This window comes from Miscanthus floridulus, chromosome 17, assembly GCF_019320115.1.
Source record: "Miscanthus floridulus cultivar M001 chromosome 17, ASM1932011v1, whole genome shotgun sequence".
Lineage (NCBI taxonomy): Eukaryota > Viridiplantae > Streptophyta > Magnoliopsida > Poales > Poaceae > Miscanthus > Miscanthus floridulus.
The window spans coordinates 1,005,366-1,021,512 of NC_089596.1; the positions used below are offsets into that span (position 1 = coordinate 1,005,366).

At 46.1% G+C, this 16,147-nt stretch overlaps 1 protein-coding gene across 2 annotated transcripts; it reads left to right on the forward strand.

The window, feature by feature from the left end:
• Nucleotides 1-11,109: 11,109 nt before the first annotated feature.
• LOC136518671 (DUF724 domain-containing protein 3-like) lies at nt 11,110-16,053 on the forward strand. 2 transcript variants are annotated; one of them, XM_066512347.1, is made up of 3 exons: nt 11,110-11,761; nt 12,392-12,850; nt 13,722-16,053. In XM_066512347.1, exons 1-3 carry the CDS (start codon nt 11,219-11,221, stop codon nt 15,585-15,587), a joined length of 2,868 nt encoding a protein of 955 aa, XP_066368444.1. In that variant the 5' UTR covers nt 11,110-11,218; the 3' UTR covers nt 15,588-16,053. The 2 variants fall into 2 exon arrangements, with proteins under 2 accessions (XP_066368444.1, XP_066368446.1); XM_066512349.1 differs by having other exon boundaries at nt 12,395-12,850.
• The last annotated feature ends 94 nt before the right edge of the window (nt 16,054-16,147 follow it).

Sequence of the window (16,147 nt, forward strand, 5' to 3'; positions counted from 1 at the left end):
CTATAGTCCATAACATCGAGCGCGGAGCCCGTGCACGTGTAGGAGGAACTGGAGTGACCAAGGAGCCGCTGCCGATGAAGGGTCGAGATGGCAGACTAGAGGGGGGGTGAATAGTCTTTTTCTAAAATTACTCGCGTCGGCTAACCGATATAAGTGCGGAATCAAAACAATCGGTCTAGCCAAGACTACACCCCTCTATATATGTTCACTAGCACCTTGCAAAGATACTAATTATGCAACTAAGGTGCCGGGCTAGCTAGAGCTCTCCTAAACAATTCTAGGAGCAAGGTCACACAAACCTATGCCACTAGTACTTTAAGCAACAAGGGAGCTCCTACACATGCTAGTAAGCAAAAGCACAAAACCAACTAAGCTCACTAGCAAAGCTCAATAACAAGGCAACCAATGCCTAATTAGAGAGCGCAAATACTTAGCTACACAAACTAAGCAATGTGACTAACAAGGTTACTAAAACCAAATTAGCCACGCAAGGGAGCTACTTCTATGCTACACAAGCAAGAAGGTAATTAGCAAGCTACACAAGCTATCTAATTATAAGAGCAACTACACAAGCTTAATATGTATAAAAGTAATTGCAAGCTTGTGTAATGGGGATGCAAACCAACAGGAAGAACAAGGTTGACACGATGATTTTTCTCCCGAGGTTCACGTGTTTGCCAACACGCTAGTCCCCGTTGTGTCGACCGCTCACTTGGTGGTTCGGCGGCTAATTAGCATCACCCGCTAAGCCCGCACGTCGGCCATCGCAAGAACCTACCCCTTGAGTGAGGGTAGCTCAATGACACGCTGTACTAGAGTTGCTCTTCGTGGCTCCTGCGGGGCGAGCACAATGCCCCTCACAAGCTCTTCTCCGGAGCCCCGCACAAGCTTCTTGCGGGCTTCGACGGAGACCACCACCAAGCCGTCTAGGAGGTGGCAATCTCTAAGAGTAACAAGCACCACCGGCTTGCGACTCGATCACCTAGTGCCACTCGATGCAACCTCACGATGCAATCGCACTAGAATCGCTCACTCACACAATCGGATGATCACTATCAAGTATATGTGAGATGGAGGGCTCACAAGCACTCTCAAGCATGGACACAAAGTCCCCCAAGGTGCTCCGCTCCAGCCATGGCCAAAGGCCACTTCTATTTATAGCCCCAAGGGCTAAACTAGCCGTTACCCCTTCACTGGACAAAAATCGGGCCGACCAGACGCTCCGGTCGTGTTGACCGGACGCTGGACCTTAGCGTTCGGTCGTCCACAGATGGCCACGCGTCCCGATCCCAACGGTCACTTGACCTGACCAGACACAGCAGTAAAACTGACCGGACACTGAAGCCCCAGCGTCCGGTCATTTCCAGTAAGCTCCCCGAGGCGTATTTCTTCGACCGGACACGTCCGGTCGCATGTGATCGGACGCAGCCCAGCGTCCGGTCATACGCTAGCTTCTGCATCACCGTACGTCAGCCTGACCGGACGCACCCTGCCAGCGTCCGGTGCTTTTAGATCTAGCGTCCGGTCAGTTGACCGACGCCAGCATCTTCGCGATCAACTCGTTTTCACTTCTAACTTCTTCACCCTTGCTCCAATGTGCCAACCACCAAGAGTTTGCATCCGGCGCAATAGAAAATAGGCATTCCATTTTCCCGAAAGCGCCGAATCCCGCCTCTCAAGCTTGGTGGGAGGGAGAGAGGGACCCAAACCCATCTCAACCCTGCAAACACCACCTCCTTTGTAAATGTGCCAACACCACCAAGTGTACACCACCATGTGTATGTGTGTTAGCTTTTTACAATCATTTCCCAAAGGATGTTAGCCACTCAACTTGCCATGCCACTCGAACCTAGCGACGATGCAAAGTTAGATCACTCGAGTGGCACTAGATGACCGATATGCAAATAAGTTTGCCCCTCTTGATAGTACGGCAATCTATCCTAAACCCGGTCATATACTTCTCTACACACCTATGACCGGTGAAATGAAATGCCCTAGGTTATACCTTTGCCTTGCGCATTCCATTCCATCTCCTCCAATGTCGATGCAACACATGCACCAACATGATCAATAATGATATGATCCACTTCATATCATCACGTGATCATATTGGTTCATCGATCTTGACTTCACTTGCTCTTCACCGTTGCCATCGTCCATCGGCGCCAAGTCTTGCTCAAGCTTCACCGCCACGTGATCCATCACTCCAAAGCCTTCGACTTGCCCTTCACGCTTGCAACCGGTCCATCAAGCCAAGTCTCGTCTTGATCTTCTCCACCTTGATCACATGACTCAATGTCATGTCTCATATGCATTTAAGCTCCTTCATCATCACATGTGTGAGCTTTGCAACATTTCCAAGCCATTTTCACCTTCATGGCATATGTTGCTCACACACATGTACCTGTGGACTAATCACCTATGTATCTCACATAAACACAATTAGTCTACCTAAGTTATCACTCAATTACCAAAACCAAACAAGGACCTTTCAGCCGACCACCCATAACGCAGAGCGCGGAGCCTGTAGCACGTGTAGGGAGGAGCCGGAGACAGGGCCGTCTCTAGAGGCGTCCGAGCATCAACGCGACTGTTCGAGGGTTCGAAAAATCGTTTGGAGAGCAAATATGGAGAAAATAGTTTGGAGAAACATTATGACGATATACGGAGATTGGAGAATATTTAGAAGAATATTAAAACGTGACTTAGCTTTAGACAGAGCATCTGGTCGGCGGTGTATGGCATTGTCTGGTCGACGTTGACGGCGAGCACCTGGCGGGTGGTGAGTTATTGGTGAAGACGACCTCAGAGGTGGTTCCGAGATCGGATCTGCTGTCGTAGGGGCTGGTGTAGCAGCGATGAATCGTCGTCGTGGACCGGCATGGATCTCCACGAGATTGACGACGAGAATGCGTTGTTGATTTGAGGTCCATCTGGCTCGCCATGGATCAAGCGCACACCCCTACCTAGCGCGCCAACTGTCAACAGAATATGTTCGGCAGTCCACTGAGGGGTATCCCGCGATGGTAGATTTGTCGGTGGGGGTGCACATAATTAGGAACCGGATGGTGACACAAGGCGTAGAGACAGCGATTTAGACAGGTTTGGGCCGTCTGATCAACGTAATACCCTACGTCCTGTGTCTTTGGTGTATTGTATTGATCTGGACGACCAAGAAGTAGCTTGATGTAGCCTATCCGCTAGGGGACCCCTGCCTCTCCTTATATAGTCTAGAGGGACAGGGTTACAAGTAAAGTATCATATTTGGTACTATACAATGTCTTGCGGTGCACGCCGAGCAGCGCCGTACACGCCTTGATCTTGTGGGCTGGGCCACCTCCGATGGTGCGGCCCATGTCTTGGGGGCCATACCCCCACAGTGACAGACAATCACTCGACTTCTACTGGAGTCCTACAGCATAACAATCTACACGATCCTGTCATACTAGTAAGACTCATAGGATAAGGATATATATGCAAGTGGTTTTCATTCAACTCCTTAAAACTTAATGCATAAGTATAAGATAAAGTGCAGAATAATAGGGGTTATGCACCGGAGCTTGCCTGGGTAAGATATAACCAAAAGTTAGCATTCCATCAAGGTGACACGATCATCAAGGCACCATCTTTTCTGCTACCTCAGTTGACTCCATGATCCATCGTCGTTCCTATTTTGGTATACGTGGATGCAACGTAAAGACGCAATTAATCAACGATAATCGCAACTCTTAAATATACAATTACGCTCCATAAGCTAACGAGCTAGCTTTAATGACTAACGTGCTGGTCTACGTATCCACATCGTCAAGTAAGGCTTTGTCTCTAGAACAATGTTTAACTCTAAAATCTCAAGGTGTTTTAGCATTTTATTGATTTAAACACATATTTTTGAACTAGGGCTCATTTATCTACCTTAGCAAACTAATTATTATGGAGCTACAAAAATTACAGTGAGCACCTAATAATGTTAGGAATCTACTGTAAAAATTTTAGAGCCAACACTACTACCAATTTATCACAAAAATTCCTACAAGTTTATATCTTACAATATTAAGCTTCTTAATTTAATTAGATAACTCCTAAAAATATTCTAAAACTATGTAAACAAAATATACTAGTAGATAGATCACGATTTTAAAAACTTAACAAAATTGGTTTCATAATTTTTGGTTATCTACCAAATTTTATATTGAATTTACATGTTCACCTTAGAAACTAAATTAGAAAATACATTAGAAATTGAAAAGGGCCGGCGACAACCGATTTAGTCCAACAACCCAGGCGGCTCGCACGAAAATGGCCATGCATGTAGCAGGCCGGCCCAACAAGCGGCCCGCGATGGGAAACCCACGTGCGCACCCGCACATTTACAGAAGAACCCCCAACTTCACAGACTATCGCGCGACATTACGAAACACTATTACACCAGAGAAGAGCTTTTCACTAAGGACCCTAGAAAATGCCGCCTTCACCACAGGGAGACCCCTGCTCTACCCCGCGTTCACTGGCACGGCGACCAACGACATGGGTGGATGCGCTGAGCACACGAAGCTCGCTACGACGGGGATAAAGGAGCCAACCTCTGCCTACCGCTAAGCGCACATTCCTAGGTGACATTTGGGAGCCTAATAGTGACTTCTATCGCACTGCACATGGCGACAGACCAACCACCACGGTGGCGCGAGCGTTCTGGCGAGCTAGAGCCACTAACAGACTAAAAGGGCGGTGATTGAGCATCAGCAGTTTACAATGAACATGATCGAGGTGATGGTTAAGTCAGAGATGGCCCCCGCAGCGCTGGCCATGTGCGCCCGCACCTCACGGTGGCGTGCCAAGCGGGGCATCAGCGCGTCACCGCGCCGATGGTGAGCCTCTTGGACAAAACAACATGAGCACCAAGTGGAGGGGGTCAATGCGAGTTTATGGTCTCAAACAATCGAACTTCTATCGCTCTAATCCTACCTCTCTTCCTAGTTCAAGTTCACGGTGGCATCTCGACCGACGATGATCAAGACGCCAAATTAACCATCCGTAGTGCTTGGTCAGGGATGAGGAAGATGGAGCACCTAATTGATTTCCTATGCCACTTACAGGTGCAAAGACCCAAGCTATAAACGCCCTGAGCTAGGTGAATCGATGGGCGGTGGTGCGACACTCTAGCTAGGTTATTTCGTGGGGGGGTACGCGAGTGAACTCGAGCAGCTTAAGACGGCGGCTCCGAGCGCTAGTGGCACGCCAAGCACATGCACCTAGGCGACGAGACATAGGCGCTTGGCGCAACGTGCTTGGATTGGAGTGGCAAGGCTCGAGCGGGCTCGCTGACATCGGCTAGCGGGGGCAAACGCAGTAGAGAGGCGTCGCCATCGCCACTATGACCATAATGCGGCGACCGTGGTGCATGTCCTGGAGCTTGACTCGGTAGGTCAAATGGAGGGTGGGAGGAGCACCACGTTAGCCTAGTGACGTCGTCGCTGCCTTGACCCAGCCCAGCGGCAGCAGGAGTTAGGTCGTGGCCAGCCGAAACTGGCCAACGCCGGGACACGGACGCCGCAAAGCACCGACTGACGCTCGAGCTGACAAGCGGTAGTGGCCCGACCATCATCGAAGCTCAGCACTAGCAGTGCTCACATGCGGACCGTGACCGCGGCACATGTCGAACAAGAGTAAGTGGTGAAGTGCATGAGTTTTAAAGCGAATCCAAACTATCGATTAACTCGACTAAAGTTCAACCAATTACTCTAACCCGAAGCCGACACTATCCACTAGCTAGCGAAGTAAATCTCATGTCCCGAGAGCGACTAGAGAGGGGGATAAAAGCATGCCAACATGAGCTCGTCATGCCGACGCTAGTCCATGAACAGAGCACCGAAACGTGATCCACCGCGCGTTCTAAGGAGTTTTGGGCAATTTTTATGAGCACAACGTGACACCCAACATGGCTATAACCTTCACCATGCTCAAATACACACTTTGACGCAACCAATTGTGCAAGAACATGGATCTAGGGCTTAATCATTTTTGTTGGAATTTAAATGCCAACATGGCATTGTCTATTATCATTTTAGACTTAGGGAATTCAATGGTTCAGTTAGAACTAACATTCCCTATCACTTTCGCCTTAATTTTTAAAAGGTCTAAACTTTGTTAACTTTAACCAACAATACTTCATGCAATAGTTCATACCTCATACTAACCCGTATGAGCAAAATATTTAAGCACCATTTAACTATTTTGCTCAAAATAATTCGCCAAAAATGGTACTTTAAACATAAATTCAAATGTTGCCGACTTAACGAAAAGAGCTTATCTTAAGTTCTTAACGTCAGATTTGATTTTTGAGCTCCCAAAACACTAGTTAACAACATCTATTTTCTAAAAGCTAAAGTTGCATTGTCATCTACCAAGTTTGTACTTCCAACTTTATTTAAGTGTCACATACATGTTCAATAGTATTTTTGCTTAATAAAAATTGGTTTTAAACCCTAAGTGATATAACATGACTATTGAATCAACTTTCGTTTAGCATTTCTGTTGATCGTTTTAAGTTACAGAAATTGATCTACACACTTTATCATATGCATTGACACATAAACATGAGGCTCATGACATAATTTAGCAAGTTGTTTAAGCGGTAGCACCGAGGGTGTTACACTTACCAGCTTGTGCGCCGTACCCGTAGAGGATCCCAGCAGCCAGGATGAAAAACCTGAACGACCACCGCGAAGCACCTTCACCGCCGCTGCCATCGACCTCCTCTTCGCGACTTCTTGCCCTTACGGTATACGGTAATACGGCCCGTGGTTATTTAGATAGTTTTAAATAATATATTTGGTTTTCTTCCTAGCAAAAATAAACTGGTTGGATTCCGAACAGATCCACTACACACGGGTGGGCCAAGTCGACTAGTTAAGGGCCCGTTGGGTTCGATGGCTTTGGAATAGTTTACGGTTGAAATTGAAACGATTCACTGAATCTTGATAAGCTGGCTGGAATTATTCCGGAATCCAATCCTAGTAAGGCCCGTTCGCTTCCTGGGGAATGGCCCCAGGAAGAATTCCGGGCCGGATTGTTTCTTTTATTTATATTAGCTTTCTAGGGCCGGATTCGTTCCTGGCGTCGAATCGCCCCAAACGAACGGAGCCTAAACCAGATGGACCCTAAGGTGTATCGAATCTAGGGGTATCCTATGATTTGGCGCATGGCATACAAGGCTTAAGAAGATTATTTAAAAACCAACTAGATCGAAACTCCTATAGACAATTATAAAATTAAAAACCAATATATAAACTGATTAGACAGAGATTTTATCTATAACTCTGTCCCCAGATTATACAAGAAGAGGCAAGGAGTGCCCTAATCAGTACCTGGACACGCCCCTACATTATCCTAGCATACATAGCACAAGCAATACAAACTCTCATATACATTGTACATAGGTCATCCCCATCTGAGCCAGTATAATCTGTGTCCCGTATGCTACCCCTTTGATCCATTCCGTGTGATACATCGAATCACTCGTTGGTGGTAGAAAAGACCAAGTGAAGTAGACAAATGCAATAGTTAAAAGGAGGTTCGGTAGAGTTATTTAATTTCTTACTCTATTCGTCTCTAAAAGAATTTACTTTTATGCTTAATTTATCTTAGAATACAATGCTACTTATAATTATAAAATATTGATACATTTTTTTTACAAAATTGTTCTTTGTTTGGCATCCTCGCCTGGGAGTCTGGGACTACCACCGTTCAGGCACCTTTGTCCATCCCTATACCTGTAAGCCGGACAAGCTTTCTAGTCAGTGAACCAAACATGCTCTTAATCAAAATTAATATATGGCATATAAATCAATAAAAAGCTTCAAACAGAGTCATTTTCTTTTGGGTGGAGTATATAGGGAGGGGCGTCCTTGTCGAGGGCACGACAAGGAAGGAAGAAAAAGAGAAGATTGAACAAACATGACGATAACAAGGGTTGCCCACGGCATAAAAACGAGACTCGTCGGAAAGAGAAGAGCAAACGTTAAAGAAAAAAAATAGCTAACCGCTCGATAGGGACCACAATAAAAAAAGTATGATTTGAGAACCATTCAAGGGCTTGAACATAGACCTATTAAACTTATGTTATTTAACTGAAATTTTAAGTCCAGTCTCTATAGTTTCATTGTCAATGAGGTGTAATATAGGCAAAACTGATGATGTGACACCCTATTTACCAAGAAAAAGAAGAAATTTTTTCATCAGGATGAAATGAGTATGGCTCCGTTACCAACATCAGAAATGGAACGACACCACACTCAGAGCAAGTATAATAATAAGCTATAAGTAGACTGAATGCTAAGGTGAAGGAGAGATGAGATGAGAGAGAGAAGAAACCGGCCGTAAGCTTACAACCGAAACTCTATGAAAGAGATAAGTGGACCATATATTAATGCTGAAGAGCTAACTACTATACATATTGACCGAGAGATAGGCTTTAAGAATTCTTGCAGCTAGGTGCCTGTATTACTATTTACTAGCATTGCTCCGAGGGACATTCATTTCATCCTTATAGCAAGGCTAATAATACAGCCGGCTTGCTGGCTGTAAGGTTTCTTGTAGCCTTCTCTCAGCCCACGCATATAGTAGTTAGCTCTTTACAGTTAATACATGGCCCACTTGTCTCTCTCACAGACTTTCTTAGTTCTTGTGCCCAAGCCGGCTGTAAGCTTACAACCCGCTTCTCCTCTATCTCCTTCCTTCTCTCCTCCACCTCAGCATTTAGTCGGCTTACAGCCTGCTATTATACTTGCTCTTAGGTAGGTGAGGCAATCTTGTCCGGAGTTCAGTCGCATCTGGCTATCTGCTCCCTCCCCACCTTCGGCAAAAAGATGGCGCCTCCCTTCCAATCACGACAGCGAGCCGGCGACGATGACTTGATGCAACGAGGGAGTTCCCGAGGGGCGCAACTCCGAGGTCCATGGATGATTGACAAAAGAAGGGTGATTCCAAAGTCCTGCGGTTGTCTTTGCTAAGAGGTCCATGATCAGCGATGCCGCACTGCCAAGAACAATGTTGATCGGGATATGGATTCTGGAGGTAGTAGCGGCTTGGATTTCCCCTACAGGAATCCACTCCCCAAATCCATGATGTGTTATAGATCTTTGCATTTTAGGTACGGAATAACATCCGAGATCACGAATTTGTTAGCACAGGGTCGGGAAAGAAGAGAAACATATTCTTAGAATAGGGAGCGCTGCTATCGACTTTGTATGTTTGGGCTTTATAATGCATCATTGTGATAAATCAATCTTATACTCATCACATTTCTTGGAACAGTGGCAGAGATATAGTTAAACCTAGTTGTCATCAGTTCTTCCTGTCGTACTGAGCATCGCCGATTGTGATCATTGTGGTCGAGTTCAGAGTTAGAACCCAATGAGCTAGCGAGGGTACTAAGCGGTGTTTGATCTACGTAATTTCTTTGTAAACACATGTATATCCATGACATTATTTTTAAGGTTATCAGACTTCCAACAGTAGTGGTCAGCTTGTGCACGGACGGAGCTACGTGGGGGCCAAACTGGGGTCCTGGCCTCCTTGCTCCGGCTGTATCACTATAGAGGTTTGTATGTCGCTGCATGCATACAATTAATTTCTGCCTTTCGTACCATGCTTGTTATTGCTGATGAGTGGATCACAACTTACAAGTATGTAAATCCACACATTATTCATTCTTCTTTGACAGAATTTTAATTGTTCATTACAGTCTATATAGATAGAACTTAAAAAAACAAAAATTTTCCACAGAATTCCAATTATCTATACTACTATTGGTAATACTGTAGCAGTATAGCTTTGAATTGGGCTCCCTATACATTCATGCAAGCTCCGCCACTGAGCTTGTATGCTCAAGGATCAAGCTAATATTTTGAAGTGGCTACATAATTCACATGGTATATTTGATCATAACACCAACTACACAACACTTTAATGATATGGTTAGTCTATGAAACCGTGTGATAAAACTATACATCGAGAGAGACCGCTTCCTGCATCATTTCAAACATGTAAAGCTAATGTGACAATATTATCATCTGTGAGATAAAACTATGTACTAAGCGCAAGTATAGTAAGGGGGCAGAAAGTGAGCTGTATACTGAGGTAGAGAGAAATGGGAAAGGGGCTATAAGGACAGCTCTAACAATTGGCTTTTAAGCTAGTTCTAAATATTTTTCTCATATTTTTAATAGAAGAGAGAGAAAATCTAGTTTTTAATTAAGAGCTAAGCGCACTCTTTGCACATATTTCAAGATGATATGAGAATGTTATACGTGGTTATTCGTGCTAAAAGCTATATGATAAAGTTAGTACTATTGAATAAATTGGGTTAGAGTTAGTAACCAACTTTAATCATTACGGTGTCCTAAGCTTACAGTCAGCTTAGACATAGAAGTCAAGAAATTTTATAAGAGAGACAAATCGGTCATGTATCAATTGTGAAGTAGGTTAAGAGGTGGACGGTAAAGATTCATACGCCCAACAGCAGAATGTATTAATAGCCTTACTCTAAAACTACTCTAATTTTAGTTTAGGGTGTTGATGGTTGGTCTAGGATGCATTAATGCTTCTGGCTGGTTGTCCCCGTGTTGCTGATGCCCAAGGTGGTGCACTGGGCACTGCTTTCTTCCCCGTTTCCCGATGTGCCGGTGAGTTAACCCTCTTGTTGCGGTGACTGGCATGCGAGAAGGAACGCGTGCCGTCGTGGCACCCTGCATCCTGTCCACGTACGCCACCAGCTAGCTGTCGTCCCGTCGCCGCTCGCCACTGCGTTCCGCCGTCACATCGCCACCCCGCTCCCCCACCCTAACCCCACGCACCCATTCTTGTGCTTTGACCCTCCTCTCCTCGCTGCTCCCTGCTCCCAGCAACCGCCAACCAGGACGACGGGTATCCCGCGATCGATCAGCATCAGGCTCTCGCCGCGTGCCCCTCAGGCCTCAGCCTCCCATCCGGGCCGTCCGCTCCCGCCACCGCCTCGGGAGCCGCGCCCCTTCCCACCACCACCGCACTCCCACTTCAGTTGCAGCACTGCACCAGCAAAACCCCGAGCCCAAGACGAGACCCCTCCTCCATCGTTGCCTCCGCCATCACCCCCTCTCAATCCCGGACGACCATTCCATCGCTCTCCTCTGCTGCCCACCCAAGAAAACACAGCGGAAGGAGCGCGTCCAGGATCCGATCCATGGGGCGCGGCCGGCCCAGGAAGCGACTGCGGTCCCGCGGGGACGACGAGGCAGCGAGGGAGGGGGGCGACGACGACCCAGCCCTCTTCCCCGTTGGCGCGGAGGTGGAGGTGCGCAGCGACGACCCCGGCTTCGTCGGCTCCTACTACGAGGCCACCGTCGAGGGGTACCAGCACAGCGACCTCAGCTACGTGGTGGCCTACTCCTCGCTCAGCCGCAGGGACGGCGGGGACTCGCCGCTGCGGGAGGTCGCCGCCACCACCAACGTGCGCCCGCGCCCGCCCCACAGGCCGCCGCCGCGGCGGGGGTTCGCCATGCACGACATGGTCGACGCGTTCCACAACGGCGGCTGGTGGGCCGGCGTCGTCGTCAGTGCCGTGCCGGTGCCGCCACCGGAGGTGGACACCGCGCAGCGGCCACGCAGGGTGTACAAGGTCTGCTTCCCGACGTCGCGGGAGCAGCTGGACTTCGAGGAGACGGCGCTGCGGCCGAGCCGCGTGTTCCTGGATGACTGCTGGGTCCCTGCTGCTGCTGCAAAGGCGGTAAGCGATCTGCCTATTCGATCCGTGCATGTTTGGGTTGGATTGGAGTGCTAAATACTAATTATTTTTTTCACTGATCCCATATTTTAATTTTTGGAACGACAACGACTATAAATGTCAAAACTTTTACGCAAAGATTATATTTTTAATGTTATTTTATACTTAAATAAAGGTGCCGTTCGCTGGTCTGGTTCAGACCAGCCAGCCGTCTGCATCCCCTCTTAAGTTACTGTTTACTAAACCAGCCGAACAGTGTTTCCTCTCGCAACAAACCAGCCGGAACCGTGTTTTTCAGCCAAGTTTCAGCCCGCCGAAGTGGTTAAAATTTGGGGGTCCTGGAAGTGGACATGCATTTTCTCAGTATTTTGTATATGAGCATGGGTTGTATTTATAAGTGCTACTAGATGTAAATTTCATAATGCACTCCAGAGAATAAAAATGCCACTTCTTTACAATTGTTTGATGTTATACTGAACCATTTGAGCCTATATGGAATGGACTTGTTAATTGAATGCTTGAAATGGATGCATCAAAGAGATGAATTAAAATTAATGGATAGTGGGTTATAATCATAGATTGCAAGTTCAAGTAACTATGAACTGTGCATTCTAATGCTCTTGCTTTGTGCAGAAGAATGGAACACCACTATTCAGAGAGGGAAGCCAAGTTGAAGTGAGTCGCTCCACGAAAACGTTCGGCAAATACTGGAGTCCAGCTACTGTTCTCAAACTAATTGGTGCGTCGAGTTTCTTGGTACAATACAGAGATGTCAAAGAGGATGGTGAACTTGTTACTGAGATTCTAGATTCTCAATATATCCGGCCAACAAGAGACATGGTTCGCATGGACTCAAAGTATAGATTTTCCCCATCTTCTCCCGCAGAAGTCTTTCGTGAAGGTAGCTGGTGGCCTGGTGTTATTTTGGAGGTTTTGGATATTGAATCAACCAAGAAGTATGTCGTGAAAATCAAGAGCCACGAGGCAGACAAGGATGATGCCAAATGTACTGATTTGTTGACTGTTGACCATACACAACTGAGGCCGCGGTATGACTGGTACCATGGAAAATGGGTGCGCAGCATGTCAGAGGTACACAAAATTTAAATTTTCTGTTTTTTGGGTGTTCATAAGCTCTGGTTTAAATTCTTTTGCACATGTATGGTGTCCTTTCTTTATTTAACTACTGGAATGTTTGTAATGACATTATTTTCCTTCACAAAAAAAGGGTTTGTAATTGAAGACCTAGGGACCTTAAGTAGTTCTCCCTCAGTTGTTGTCGTGCCTAGTTTTAGGTTTTCCCAGTCAGGTGGTAGTTTTTTTGTTTTCACTGTACTCGGTGTCAGTTCAGTGGTTCCTCTGTTGTTAGTTGCTCGGGGGTGGAGAGGTCAGGCAGGCTTTTGCATGACTGCTCTCTTGTAATTTCTTGTACAGTTCTGTTTTACTTTTTATCGTCTAATAAAACAGCGACAAAGCTTTTGCCGTCCTTTCTAAAAAAAAAGGGTTTGTTGTTGAATGTGGTTAGTTTTGCCAAAGTCTGTACTTTCACTATGTGACTATCTCAATATTGTTCCCTAAAAAAAATCTATCTCAATATTAGATTCCTTGGAACGTTATTGTTTGCTCAAAATTTGTTCATCTTCGTGCACTGTTTTGGACATGACCAATTCATATTGATTATTCTCATTAATTGGTTCAGTTTAGCAATGAACATGATATTAGCATTCCAGGTTTTCATGGTTACAAGAATAAAAAAGACCTCTTTAACTCAATTGTTAGATTATTTTATTCTTTGAGTCATGGTTATTGTACTTTATTATTTTCTTCATTCATTTATAAATTCTAGTCAAACCAACATATATAAAATATTATGGACGTTCTGATTCCAAAAGCTATGCTTATCAACATTTTGATCAAGATTATAATTTATCACCATAATGATGTGTTGCCTTTCCCATTTCAGAAACCTGTTAACAGGGGGCCTGAATCAACATCTCGAAAAAGGCCAGCTTCTGCTGTCTTGGCAATGGCATCATGTAACGATAGTGTTGATATTGCTAGCATGGCACCATGTGTTGACAATGACAGCATCAGCTATGAATCTGGCTCACATCTTATGGAAAAGGTAAATAAAGATGTAGTATCGGAACCATTTTGGCCTGACTTGGTGTCCAATGAAAATGATCCTACCAAGCATAAGGCAAGCACTTGTCCAGAAAAAGTGGTGAAGCAACAAGGTACAATATTGTCATTTAAGTCCCACTTGCCTACCAAGCGTAAGACAAGCAGTTATCCTGAAAAAGTGGTGAAGCAACAAGGTACAATGTTGTCATTCGAGTCCCACTTGGCACTTCCTTCACAATCATCAGCGACAGGGTTTGGCAATTTCAAATATGATCCTAAACTTTCTCTAAGTGATCAACTTGAACGATCCTCTTCTCAGATGGTGGCCAAGCCCTCTGCTCCACAGACTGGACAGCTGCAAGCTTCGTTGTTTGGATCATTTGGGACATTAAGGCCTCTTCCTCTCCCACTGACCCCATCTTTTATAATACCATCACATACCATAGAATTTGGCAGCGTTGTAGGATCAAACAAAGCACTAGCTTATCAGGAAAAGCAATCAACTGATGGATGTTGTGATGGTATGGCTGGCGTTAACCAGAGCACTAATTTTGGGCCATTTTCTGCATTCAAGAATGTTGCAGCTCATGAGGAACATGGAACGCCGAAACAGGATCATACTTCAGCCATGGTAAGGTATGCAGCTGAAGGTATCCAATCCATCGAGAATTCAGAAATAGTACAATTGTTTTCTATTAGTACGAGCAACTCTACTGAAGCACGACCTGATGATACATTGATTGCACCAAAAGGTGCCATGGTGAGGTATGCAGCTGAAGGTAGCAAATCCATCGAGAATTCAGAAATGACACAGTTGACTTCTGTTGGTACAAGCAACTCTACTGAAGCACAACCTGATGATACATTGATTGCACCAAAAGGTGACATGGTGAGGTATGCAGCTGAAGGTGGCCAGTCCACCGAGAATTCAGAAATAACACAGTTGTCTTCTATTGGTACGAGCAACTCTACTGAAGCGCAACCTGGTGATACATTGATTGCACCAAAAGGTTCTGAGGGTACGCCAATGTCCAAGTTTGTTCCAAGCAGAACACACGGCTCTAGCCACTCCTTGCTGCAGGGATCTCGTGATGTCCAGGAGAGCATCGTAGCTGAACAGCCTTCAGGATCCTCGGATGTTGAGGAAATTCCATTCGTGAAGACCTCCCCGTTGTGGGCACAGATCGAGGCAATGGAAGTTTTCCGTAAGGTGTTGCAACGACCAAACTTTCATAAGTGGCAGCAGCACGTTCCAGAGCTCCGTGAAGGAATGGCATTGGGTCTGATGCTCTCTTTCGCCAACCTGGCAGAGAGCGTAAAGAGGCTATGCATTGAGGATGACGATGCAGTGTTCGAAGAGAAGATGAAGGGCGTTTCTCTGCTGGAAGCTGATGGGTTCGACGTGGAGCACCTGCGATCACGCCTGGAAACATTGCTGCGCATAAAGAAGGGGCGTGCCAAACTGCAGGGCGCAATTAAAGATCTGGAGCTGAAGTTTTCTCACGAAGAGACTCAGAGGCGCGCACAGATGGGTGTGCTAAATATGACTGTCCGTCAGCTTGAACTGCAGGCTTGTCTCTTCCGCCGCATGATGCAGTCTGCTCTTTCACAGGAGATAAGTGATGCCTCGGAGATCTCGAGGCTGAAAGCAGAAGTTAGTAAGCTCGATCAGTACTTCAGCAGCGCCACCGCATCCCCGTGGTGAGGCGCACCACCTGCGGTGTGGTGAACCAGTCGGCCGTGCAGTGCACATGCTTAGTGCTAACTAGGGCTGCCTTTTGGTGTACTTTGCCGAAACTGGCGAAACTTATGCTCGTTATGATTCTGGGATGTCACTGCATCTGTGTTCAGTAAGTGGAGAACTCTTAAGACATTTTGTGTAAGTAGTTTGTAGGGCTGCCTTGATGGGTATGGGGACTCAGCTGCTGATGAGCCTTATGCCAGGAGCATATGATTCTGGTATGTTACTGCACACCTGCCAGCCTACGAGGCAGCGGAGAGCTCCCTGGCCATTTGTGTGTAATAATGTAGTTGGTAGGACTGCCCTGGTATGGCGGCATGAACCGAAGAACCTTGTTCCAGCTGTTATGTTTCTGGGATATCACTGCACCTGTGCTTTATGTGAAGTACCATATCATCATACATGTATTCTAGGCTCGTCGTGTTTTGCTTGTTTGGCGCCTGGACAATCTGGGAAGGCTGCAGGGCTCTTGCTGTTAACTGAATGATCTTGAATGACATGTGCTGCTAACTGAATGATCTTGA

What these genes read in the sequence shown, in the direction of transcription:
- LOC136518671 (XM_066512347.1), top strand. Translation starts at nt 11,219, where the DNA reads ATGGGGCGCGGCCGGCCCAGGAAGCGACTGCGGTCCCGCGGGGACGAC. An exon ending in CTGCTGCTGCTGCAAAGGCG is followed by an intron (nt 11,762 to 12,391) that starts GTAAGCGATCTG and finishes TGCTTTGTGCAG; the next exon opens with AAGAATGGAACACCACTATT. An exon ending in GGGTGCGCAGCATGTCAGAG is followed by an intron (nt 12,851 to 13,721) that starts GTACACAAAATT and finishes TTCCCATTTCAG; the next exon opens with AAACCTGTTAACAGGGGGCC.